The sequence below is a fragment of the Puntigrus tetrazona genome, chromosome 8 (genome assembly GCF_018831695.1).
Source record: "Puntigrus tetrazona isolate hp1 chromosome 8, ASM1883169v1, whole genome shotgun sequence".
Lineage (NCBI taxonomy): Eukaryota > Metazoa > Chordata > Actinopteri > Cypriniformes > Cyprinidae > Puntigrus > Puntigrus tetrazona.
This window is the reverse complement of record NC_056706.1, coordinates 8,843,727-8,856,226: the sequence shown is the minus strand read 5'-3', so window position 1 is coordinate 8,856,226 and position 12,500 is coordinate 8,843,727. Positions and strand designations below refer to the sequence as shown.

Here is a 12,500-nt window from a genome sequence, read left to right as displayed (position 1 = left end):
ATGCTATGTTTATATATTAAACATTTATATATAATATAAAATTTAGAAATATATTCTGTATAAAAATGTAAATGTTGTAAAAATAAATATTTAATATATACATAATAAATAAACACAACGCACATATATTTATTATGTAAACAAAAAATGTTTATAATTTGGAGTTGATTGATTTGCAACTATTTGTTTAACAGCACCCCTTAATTTAGCTTTTTTGTAGATTTTTTTATATGCATGCAAAATTAAGTATAATATATCTTTACCTACACATTGGTAACTACTTATTAAATAACATTTATGCTACCACTGAAAACTTAAGTAAACTGCAAAAATGTTTTACTTTTTTCATTATTAAAATAATATATTCCTTCGGTGATGAAGTAGATTTAATTTTTCTTTTTCTGATTAAGTATTTATCTTTATTTATCTCAGGCACTAAAAGAATTATTCATTGAGCCATTAAGAAACTGGAACATTTACGGTTCTTTACTCTTCACATCCCCAAACATTAGGAACGCGTTTATTTCTTTGTCAGCGTCAAGCTTTAGATATAACGTGTGCTACTTTCAAGCCCTGATTTCTCAGTGTTTAACCCCAGTTACATAAATTGAGCACCTGATGGAAAGCGGCGAGAAAAATGTAGGTCATTCGTCAGGGCTGGAGGCTTCAGAGAATATGGAGAAATCACTGCGGCAGGTGAACATCTCCTTAGATGGTGAGGAAGTGCTGTCTAAAAACTCACCAGCAGCACAGGGATCGTGACATGCTCACAGAGCTGTGAAATAGAGTCGGGGAACACGGAGGAAACGTCAAGCATCGACAAGAAGAGCATCTTGTATCCAGAGAGTCCTTCTCTGAGGGGTTGTTGAAGGACTGTTAAACAGATGATGCTCAGCTATCTGCTATGACAGAGAAGGGAAACTGTCAGAGGAAGTGCGTGTCCGATAATGAAGGCATATTAGCATATTTTAATAGGATTATGCTTCATGATGCACCAAAGCCCTGCTGTTAGATAGCCCCCTGCTGGACAACTTGACTGAAGACTTCTGCTTGGTTTGTAACGTGATCTTTTTTTTTTTTTTGGTCCATGTTTGCCTGTGCTGTGTTTATTTTGTTGATGATTCCACAGTTTTGACCAGTATTATTTTCTATATTTCTATCATGCATTCATGTAGCACTTTTTAATGCAAACAGATGGAGAAGCTCACAGCAAACTGAGCTGTGTGTGAGAGCAGGTGTGTGTGTGTGTGTGTGTGTGTGTGTTAGAAACCTTAATGTTGGTTACAGCACTGTCAGCATAGTCCTCTGATGGTGCCTGGGTTTTAAACAAAATCTGTTTGAAAGCATTAGCTAGGCCTTAAGTATGTACAGGTGCTGAGTGTGTGTTAGAGGTACACAGACAGGTCGCAATTTTAGCAACATGTATAATGTAAATATAGTACTTTAAGTATAATGCATTTTGCCATTCAAATCTTTGAGGTTGGTATGGTTTTTCTGATTAAGTCTGCATTTATATGAGCAAAAAAAAATACAAAGTAGAAACAGCAATATTCTAAATGATCTTTACCATGTAAAATATTCTATTTTATATCATTTTTGGACAATGTAATTTATTCATGTGTTTGGCAAAGCTAGATTTTTAGCAGAAATTATTCCAGACTTCAGAAATCATCGCTGATTTGATGAAACGTTTAGTTGTACTGCTTTGTATTGGAATTAATTGATTAATAGAAATAAAAAGCAACGACAGCCTTTTACACTGAAATATAAATATTTTAAAACACAATTATCTTTACTGTCACTTTAATGCATAGTTCCCTTTGTGATCTAAAATTGACATTTTTGTTTACATAATGTGATTGTGCTGTGTATATTTATTATGTATGTTTAAATACAATATTTTAGAAAAATATGTTATGTTTATATATTAAACAAAAATGTATGTTTGGTATAAATTGCCATTATAAATGTAAATATTTTCAAAAATGTGTGTGTATCTATTTCTACATAATAAATTATATATATATATATATATATATATATATATATATATATATATATATATATATATATATATATATATATATATATATATACACACACACAGCACTCACACATATTCTATATAAACAAAAGCATTTTTATGGATGCAATTAATCGCAATGAATTGTTTGACAGCACTAAAAACAAAAAAAGAACACTTTCAGTGTAGTTTTAAATGATAACTTTTTTACTTTACTTTTTTACATTATTTCATTTCCAGTTTCGTGCTTGCTTTGAATTCAGAATGCATTCCTCAGCTGATGTGTGCTCTCTGCTCATGTGATGTCTGTAGGACATCCCTTTTTCTTCGGTAGTTTGTTGATTTACTCATTCATTGAAGTGTTCGGACCTGCTAAATGGATCATAGATAAGGCTAGCCTAGCTTCAGTAATCATGTCTGTGTGTGTCTCTCAGAAAGCGTACTGTGGCCACTGCAGCGAGAGGATATGGGGACTGGGGCGTCAGGGCTACAAGTGTATCAACTGCAAGCTACTGGTCCATAAACGCTGTCACAAGCTCGTCCCACTGACCTGTCAAAGGCATATGGTGAGTCTTTCGCTCCGCTCTAAACATATTCGTCGTCTGTCTGCTGTGACTGAGATTCTGAAATCAAAGTTACCCCACAGCCTCGAAAGCACGAAGAAACAGAAACCGCACTTATGAAATAATTTGTCATTTGATCCTAATAAGCCCGTAGTTTCTGAGCTGTTAAGACCGTTCTTCTTTCTTCTCACTTCTCAAGAGTGTTTCTAACAATGTTTCAGAGATCGACCTTGTGAAATCTGTCAGATGATAACAGCGCCTTGTCAGTATTGAATTGACCTGATTCTGAGCTTACACAGAATGTGGAAATCACAGACTGGAAACTGTCACATTAAAACATCTTCGATGCACTGCTGTTTCTCCGGTTGTTTCATATGTCAGATATCCAATATTCAGCAATGTCCTTCTGGTTTATTTACATGACAGAAGACATCAGACCTCAGATTTCCTACAGAACCTCAGAGTTTTATTCATTCTGACTTCATCCTCACTTTGTGAAGCAATGCTGTCATTCTCAATCTGACTACCTCTTCATTGTAGATCGTTCTGTCTTTCTCAAAAATCTTTTGTAGTTATACGTTTATCGTCTTGAATACTTCAATTTCCAAGAATACTACTTGAATATCCAAGAATACTGAATCAGAGAGGCACATATTATACACATTATATGGATATTATATAGTATAATAACGTTTGTAGTGCCACTATAGCCAGATAATATTGAAATACTCAGTAAATGTTTGTTTTATTTATAACCCGTTTAAAAAAAAAGTTCTTAGTATTAGAATTGGAAACATTATTTTGTTCTGTAATAGTGATATTATTGTTATTTAACTATATATTATATTGATTTATAACTATATATTATTTATATTATAATAAATCATTATTTTAATACACTTTAAATAGCGTGATTAGTGTTATATATTTTTTGCGGTCAAGAAACTTAACGTTTTGAAGAATTTCAAAATACCAAATTTTTGTGTCGTATTTATTTATTATTTTAGAACTAATTATTTATTATAAATAATTGTATTATAATATTATAGATTTTAAATTATTAAAGTGTTGTATAACTATTTAGTATTAAAATTAATTGATTTAATATATCCATAATGTGCTTATTATATTATTTGTTTTGTGTGGTCAAGAGTTTTTTTACAAGCATTAGTAATAAGAGTAATAATTATTATCATTGTTTTAGAATTAATAAGACACACATTACACACATTATAAAGAAATTATATAGTATATATTTGTATATAATTAATCTGTTCATAGCAAACTTAATTGTTAATAATAATATAAAAATCATCATATAGCTATATTATATTATTGTGTAACTATAAAATAATAATAATAATGAATTATATTAATATTCATAATGTGATTTAGTATAATGAGTTTTTAAACAATTTAGAAGCATTTTAAAATATGACAGTTTTTGGAATAGTGTATTCAGTGGGATGTAATATTTGTTATATGTAATAATTAATGTAATGTAATAATTTTTTTAGCACCTGTGGTGTTATGTCAACAGATGAGATAATTATTTTCAAAGGTAGTGAAAGTTATTGCATTTTGATGAAATATTATGAAAATAAACCTTTTTCTTTAATCTCGCAAAAATTGATGCTCATTGATTTGGGCCTGTTTGGGTAACTAAATGAAATATTTATTTAGAAACCCTAAAGAGGGAAAAAAACGGATTGAAAAACAGCTTGCCTGCATCTTCTGTGTTTTTCTGCAGGATCCAGTCATGCCATCACAGGAGCCGTTGGTAGACGATGATAAAAGTGGAGAGGAAGTGGAGCTCCCCCCTGAGGACCCTGAGGAAACAGACGCAAGTAGGTCTCCATCTCCGCTGTGTGTTTAAAAGCTGTTTTTGTATGGGTATTGGGGTCATTCCGTCCTCTATCTGTCAGAGGGCACTGCTGACTGTGGAAGGATACTGTAGTACGTCAGGTGTGAGTAATGTCACATTGACCCAGTTGAGAGAGAAATCCATGCTCGTTCTTCTGAGACGGTCCAGTCTGTGGCTCCCTCTGCTGGGGTCTGAGTGCGTTACATTTATCCCTGAAGCCGTGGACACACACTACACAGCTAGCTGACACATTCTGAGTCGGAATTCGGCGCACTTTAGTGATTTGTGGAAGCTAAGTTTTCTTTTCAAACGCTTATTTGTAATGATTTAACTGAACCCGTTTCAAAGCATTTGTAAGTTGCTTGACTGTAAGGGAAAACTTAGTTTCAGGGTTAAACTGTGTGGTAGGTGGCATTTCAAAAATAAAGGTTTCACACACAGATCTTAGGCTAAGCTAGGATTAGGACATATTTCAATTAGGATGTTAAAATATTTTTTATAAAAATGCGTGTGTGTGCGTCTTCAAGATCACTCGCCAGCGCAAGCTTCTTTCAGTTTAAACAGCTTGGATTTACATTTTAGTTTAGGACTAGGCTTAAGCCTTGTCTGTAAAACTGGGGGATGAACTAACTGATGTTGATCTAATTAATGTAAGGGTTTATTTCTTCCTCAAGAGTTATGCATCGAACTAATTATTTTTACATTGGAAGTAATCATCTGTTTTCTCAATGTTAAAATACCTATATGTAAATTATTGTTGTTGTTATTATTATTATTATTATTATTACGACTGATATTTTTTTTGTCTGGGTGATGCATCAAACTAACTTATCCCAAAACGACTGCTGTTACACTTAAAGGGAAATCTTGTGAACATTTTCCAATTTCAATGTTAAAATACAGTCTCCTATCCTCTCATGTAATTCTGTAGATCGATAATAAAAACGCTCTTTCTCTGTCTCTCAATTCCAGTCCCTTTTTTTTCAGGACACAACCGGAAAGTGGACAAAGCTGAAGATGACACGGAGGTAAGACGCAGATCCACAGGGTCTCGTTTAATAATAATCATGTCCAATGCTCTTATTCTTATTCTTCATATGGGTAGTTGATGTATTAATGCGTCCTGTGGTCTTAACATTGAAGACAAACCTCTCTAATGCTATTTCTAACTCCGAGAATGAAGATACATTTAAGTTTTTTTTTACATTAAGTCAGAAACACATGTAACATGACGCCTCACTGTATTTATGCACCTTTCTCAGCGTGTTTGGTATAAATAGTTTCTGCTGTGTGCACACAGGATCTGAAGGCAGTGGTGGACGGTATCGAGGGGATTCAGATCTCTCAGGGGCTCGGTCTGGGGGACTTTGACCTGATCCGGGTGATTGGGAGGGGCAGTTATGCTAAGGTGCTGCTGGTCCGACTCAAGAAGAACGAACAGATTTACGCCATGAAGGTGGTGAAGAAAGAGCTGGTCCATGATGATGAGGTAACAGACTGTTGTCGTGGCGATGATGCTTGAGGGTGGGGCTGTTTCCTGAATCCCGTTTATATAGTATATGTCGCAATTTTTGAAAAATGAGATAGGAGATGATATTGTATCTGCTGTGATGCCATTTGTTTGCTTGGCTAAAATTGTGGTGTATGTGCTGCGCTTCACGGATCTGTGAAAATAGAGAAAGTTGATTATATAGTTTGGAAGTGTGGGTGTAATTGTCACCTGTAGATGGTGCTGTGGGATTGTGCTCCTTTCAAATAGCTATATTGTACATTTAAACTAAAGATGAAGACACTTTGGTCACTGTTCAACACCGTTTGACCTCGAATTATAGATTTTTTTTTATTTCTCTCGTGTTCTCGTGACATTTTCAGGAGCCAAATGAAGCCTGAGCATTGCATCAAAGAAAAACAACAACCATCATAAAAGGACAAACATCTGCGGATAATAATAGAAACGGATAAATCAGTTGAAAGCCAATTGATAAATGGAGCAGAATACAATTTTGGGATTATTTTGAAAAGTGTCATGAGGGTTAAATTACTCACTTTATCACAACATCATTTTCATGCGTCAGTCTGTTTTAAAAACAGCCTGGTTAACGCCCACATTCAAACTGTTAAAGTAAAGGCTTTTTATTTTTCAGGCTCTTCCCTTCGAAAAACTGAAAGTTATTTATATTTACATATTTATTTTAATATATATGCATACACAAAAGTTAGGACACCCTATTGAATTTCTGTTTTAGAACATATTAAAAGATATATCTGGTCCTTGGCACAGCCCGCCCAAGGATTTCCAAAAGATTTTAATGTTATTTCAACTCTTGGTATCACTCTCATTAACATAAAAAAACCCCCTTAAAATCCTTTTTAAAAAGTGCCTAAACAAAAGATGTTATGAGGAGGGGTCAAGCAACTTGAACAAGCGGCGTGAAATACAGTGAACGTCAGTTTACTATAGAGAAAGTGAAAGTAAAACACAGCATTAACGGCACATACAGTCAACGAGAGACTTCTGATAACACTGTATAACTCACTTAAATGATTCCCATAACATTTATTTTGTGGCTTGCATAGTGGAAAACATTTCGTCTTAAACAGATTGTTTTTTTGTTTTTTTTTAATCAGTGTCTGAAATATAGCTGCTTTGAATTTTCATTGATGACTGTAGTGTTAATAATTTAATTATAGGCCTGTAATTCATTGTATAAATTAATATACCCGTTTAACATTCAGCTAGTACGCTATTTTATTGTCCTAATAGCTCATCAGGCGGTGATTATTGCGGGGCAATAATTTAATGTATATTATTAATAGAAAAAAAATCTAATAATAACAAGCCTAACAATAAGAAGAATGTAAGAGACCTATATTAACTGGAAATGCCAAATCCTCTTAATATTGCCAATTGTTGATGCTTGTCTCTGGCTATTATCGACACACGATACCATGCAAATTAGCACGGGGAGGTTATCACCGCCGCAGTTGGGATTAGTATATTATTAATAACAGTGATATATGAGAAGTTTACTACCAACGAAAAAAGTACAATTTCGAGTCCGCTCTAGTTTAACTTTAATTGAGAGCTAAAGTTTAGGCTATCATTACGTTCTCTCAATTTTATTAGCTTTTAGTTAGCACCCCGCTCTGAACTGCAGCCCTAACAAACAAATCCTGGAGCCACCACTACCTTGGCAGGTATTCAAATTTGGAAAATTTGGAAACCTCAGATGAACAGTGTCACACTTTGTCATTATTTATTTGCAAGATGTAAAACAATCAGTGAGAAAGTTAGGACACCCTATGATCCACTTTTAGCAGCAATAACTAATAAGTAGTCATTTTAATTTTATGTATGACTTTAGCGGTGTCTTACGTTGTTGCTCTTTTGGTATTAGGTGTTTGTGCTGATATGCATTATTTGACCAAACATATGCACTTTGATCTTTTCTGTTAAAAGGGCATTGTTCCCGGAAGTCTTAAGTTTGTTCAGATACAACTTAGCATACCTAACTTATTTTTTAGATGAAAGATTTGATTTTATGATCTGAATTTAACTAATACAGCATCAAAAGTCATATTCTGTAATCTTTTGGTAGTCAAATCAAAGAGAAACCGAGTTTCTATGCACTAGAATTAGCCATATCTTTTTTTTTTTTTACCTTCTCTCCCTCAGTAAGGAAACCTGACATGTGTGAACAGGCATCAAATAAAAAGGCAAACCAAACTCTACAAAATAAACTACGTACAGTCAAAGCTATTGTGTCTTTGTAAACTTGGCTCACTCAGGAACTTAAAGCCACATGGCCGTCAGCTAACACACATGAATGAAGTTCATGAAGAGCAGAGGTCCTTCCAGAATGACAGAGACATGCAGCTGACCTCTGAATAAGAACAAACAATGTAATGGCTTCCTGGAAAGCAGGCGTTTTTTCAAGGAATGTGTTCTCCGTCTGTTTTACTGCACGGCACATGTGTGTTCTGTGTATGTATGCGGTGCACTCGCCATACACACTCATTAAGGTTTAATGAACCTAAAAAAGTAATGATGCATTCAATTTGGCATTTTATGCGACAAATTGCAGTTTAACATGCTGTACTTAAGCAACAAGGTACAAAACACTGTTGCGTATAATTTTAGGGTCTGACTGCATTCACAATATGTGACTAGCTTGAGTACCTTATTTCTTTCAGAAAATGGTTACAACGTAATTAAATACTTCTAAAATATTGAGTTATTTAATAATTCACATAAATTAAAAAACAATTGTCTTCAATTAATAAATGTCATAAATACTGTAAATTATTAAGATATTATTTATATATGTGTGTGTGTGTGTGTGTGTGTATATATATATATATATATATATATATATATATATATATATATATATATATATATATATATATATATTTGTGTGAGACTGTGCAATGATATAGGGTGTATAATTTTATAGTTCATCTGATATACTTAAAAAAATCTTAATGCCTAATTATCATATATGCATTTATGCATCTCATATGCATTTTGGGCATGAATAAACTACAGGCTGTTAAAGTGGTAAAAATTTAAAATGCTGGAAAACTTGAAAAGAAATGCTGACTAGTCTTAATGCCTAAAATATACACTTTCCCTTTATAGAGTCATATTCATATTTGCATCAAATCCTGATAATGAATTGTCCACTACAGTGAGGTTTATTATAGTTAATCGAAACTTTTTATATATATATATATATATATATATATATATATATATATATATATATATATATATATATATATATATATATATATATATAAAATAAAATAAGCTTGTTGTAAATACAAAAGTTCTTCTTTTTTAAGTTTATTTTAATTTGATGTACTGAAATAAATAAAAACAGAACTAAAGCTGTAAAAAGAAATGTATAAGCAAAAAATAAATAAATAAATAAAAATAAAATAAAAGGAATCCAGATGAAACGGAAGTAAATTCCAATAATAAACTAATAGTAAAATAACACATTCTCTTTCATTCCAAATAGATACATATGTTAGATGTTTGGGGTCAGCAAGTAACTGTTAGACAAATCTGATGAAAGATGAAACTATTAGACAAATCGTCTGGCTTATAGATGAAAAACTGACTATTTCATTGTTGGGGTGGACATCTAAAAAGAAAAACATGGAGAAACTTAGGAAGAGAGAAAATAATCTAAAAAAAAAGTCATCTGTTTCTCTTCATTTCTTTATGCTGAGACTGCTTTTCTGTAATCTGCTTTCTACTTGTCCAGGAAATTAAGTTATTCTGATTTCAATGTGAGTTTGGGCCAGGTTTTGCCTTCATCGTGAAGCTGAATGTCTTACAAGGAAAACATCTTAATAAACATGCTAATTAAAGTCTAAAAACCTAAGTCTAAGGTCAGACGATAGAAAACATCATTAGCTCAATTAAAAAACAATATTCGCCAATACAAATTTCCAGACATGATGAAGTATGTTTGTTTGGACTGAGATCTCCTTTCACCCTTAGCCTCCGAAAAGATTTTCATTGTCATTTTCAGCTTTTAGTTCTTGGGTAAGAGACGTTCTCTTGAATTCTTTGAGCTGATTATAAGTGTTGCTTAATGTTACGGTGTTGACAGAACAAAAATACTTGACTTTATCAACACATCCCTGGGCCGTGTCTTCACACCCAGAGACGTTCTCAATGCAGATGTTTTAGAACATCCTGTCTGCACTGTTTTGTGAAATGAAAACTTCTGACAGATTTAAAAAAAAAAAAAAGTGTTAGGTGTTTATTTGAAAGATGCTGTACATTATATACCTTCATTGACTGATCTTGTGATTTATTTACATGTCTGTTTCTCTTTTCTCTGTTCCTTTCTGCACTGTACATGTCTTTTTAAAGAAGAAGAGAAAGGTGCTTTTCTTATTTAAAACATTTTTAATTCCGAGATTTGACTCCCCAAAGTGACAGCATGCAATAGTGCCAAGTGTTTTCCACTGTTAAACGATCAATAGATCAGGTTTTTCTCAGAAAACACAGGCTTGTTTTTTTTTTTGTCCTACAATAGTCCCCCAATAGAGGTGGTGAAACTTCATGTCCTCTCCTCTAGTTCTTAGAAAGCACTGCAACATCTTGCTGTAATGCTTCTTTGCGGGTTCATTATTCATAAGTCAAACATCTCTATCTCTATCTTTTGTTTCTGATGTAGGACATTGACTGGGTCCAGACAGAGAAACACGTTTTTGAACAAGCATCAACCAATCCATTCTTGGTGGGACTTCACTCTTGCTTTCAGACAGAGAGCCGGTGAGAGGAGAATGCGTTTCATTCAGCAAACTTCTTTTCAGTTGCACATTCAAAATAAGAAACCTTCCTCAAAAGAAAAGCAACCGTAAATGTCTGATCTCGAGCTATGGAACAAGGTTGTCTCTTTCGTGACTGGTGAAAGTAGCCATTATATTTCTCACATACGGCACAGATGTGAAACAAAGCTAAAAAGAAAACGCACGAGTTTAATGAGTGTCTCCTTCTCTCCATTCAGGCTGTTTCTAGTGATCGAGTATGTGAATGGAGGAGATCTCATGTTTCATATGCAGAGGCAGCGGAAGCTTCCAGAGGAACATGCCAGGTGCGTGCAAATGAAAAAAAAAGGATTTATTTGATAGTTTCAATATGGTCAGTCATTTAAATGTATGTGAGATAGAATAGGGGAAAAAACAGTCATAAATGCACATAATAAAAGCATTGCGAAATATCCTGTTGCTGTCAAATCGATTAATCGTGATTAATCGAATCCAAAATGAAAGTTTTTGTTTACATCATTTTTATTGTGTGCATTGTTTATTTATATGTATATATAATCAGGCTGTCATGATTCGTCAATTCTACTTGTAAAAATCCTCAACTTTATTTTGCACGCTTCGACTAACTGCTAAAATACCGGAAGTTGTGCATTTCACGGACTAGAATCCAAGAAACCAGTGTTGCCAAGTGCGCGGTTTTCCTGGGGAATTGCTTTAACACTGTCCGCAGGTTGACACGACCAAAATAACGTGATATTTAGCACAAGGAATGAACATTTATTTGAAATGTTGTACATTACATTTATTAAATATTCTAATATTTTGTGATACTGGGTTTTGACTTTTATGAGCTGTAAGCTCTAATCATCAAAATAAAAACAAAAAAACTTTTAAAATGTTTTACTTTACATGTAATAAATCTAAAATATACATAAACATTTTACTTTTTGTATTTTTTTATGATATTATTTTTATAATACATTATGCTTTGAGTATTGTTGCGTCATTCTCTTTTTTTTCACTTATTTTTTTCCATTTTAATTTTTGTATACTTTGTTTTAACGGTTTAATCAAGTTTTACTATTACTAGTTTTATTAGCTACTACTAGTGAGCGCAAGTATTAAGCCACTTTATTATGCCAGGACCATGGCCTTTCAGTCTTCCAAAAACATGACTCATCTGAGTAGTTTTATTAACTTAAAGTCCTCCATGATAATGTTTAATGCAAAACCACACCTTTATTTGAATGCGGGTCTCGCACACTTCTGTTAGGCTATATTACTCTGTCTATGAGGCAGGACGGTCTGTTAGATGATGACTCCTCCTCACCGAAACATGTTACAGCGACTGATCAGAGTGCGTCTGTAATGCCCCCTTCACACGTCTGATAAACTAAGATCAAACACTGGCTAATTAGGTGAGTCAAGCGCTCCCCGACCAGCTCCATCAATATGCGTCCTGCACACCACAATTATGCAAATTCACATGGTAATTACGACTAATGAGCCTACATATTCATGAGCTGCTCCTAAAGGTCTCATGAGCCCTTGCTGCGTGCCGACATGAAGCGAACACCGCGGAGTGCCAGACGTGAAACCTGAGCGGAAATGTCACCTTTCATTTTTCCTACTTTGAATACCTTTTTTCTTTTTAGCTTTGGTTTTTTTTTCCGAACTTTAGACAGGCAAATGCTGACAGCTAGAAGCAGGCTCCCACTTGGGGAAATCTGGAGAGATTCGATATATACATAATTAT

The 12,500-nt window shown here is 33.6% G+C and overlaps 1 protein-coding gene across 6 annotated transcripts in view; it reads left to right on the top strand.

The window, feature by feature from the left end:
* The window catches only part of prkcz (protein kinase C, zeta), a 91,632-nt gene that overhangs the window by 55,761 nt on the left and 23,371 nt on the right, over positions 1-12,500 (top strand). For 4 of the 6 annotated variants that reach the window (XM_043246733.1, XM_043246737.1, XM_043246736.1 and 1 more), the window contains 7 exons: positions 2,458-2,589; positions 4,337-4,433; positions 5,423-5,478; positions 5,751-5,939; positions 10,344-10,355; positions 10,651-10,748; positions 10,984-11,070. In XM_043246733.1, the coding sequence (XP_043102668.1) occupies positions 2,458-2,589; positions 4,337-4,433; positions 5,423-5,478; positions 5,751-5,939; positions 10,344-10,355; positions 10,651-10,748; positions 10,984-11,070 (671 nt within the window). The remainder of the gene's footprint in view (positions 1-2,457; positions 2,590-4,336; positions 4,434-5,422; positions 5,479-5,750; positions 5,940-10,343; positions 10,356-10,650; positions 10,749-10,983; positions 11,071-12,500) is intronic. The other 2 variants (XM_043246734.1, XM_043246731.1) reach the window with 1 other exon arrangement.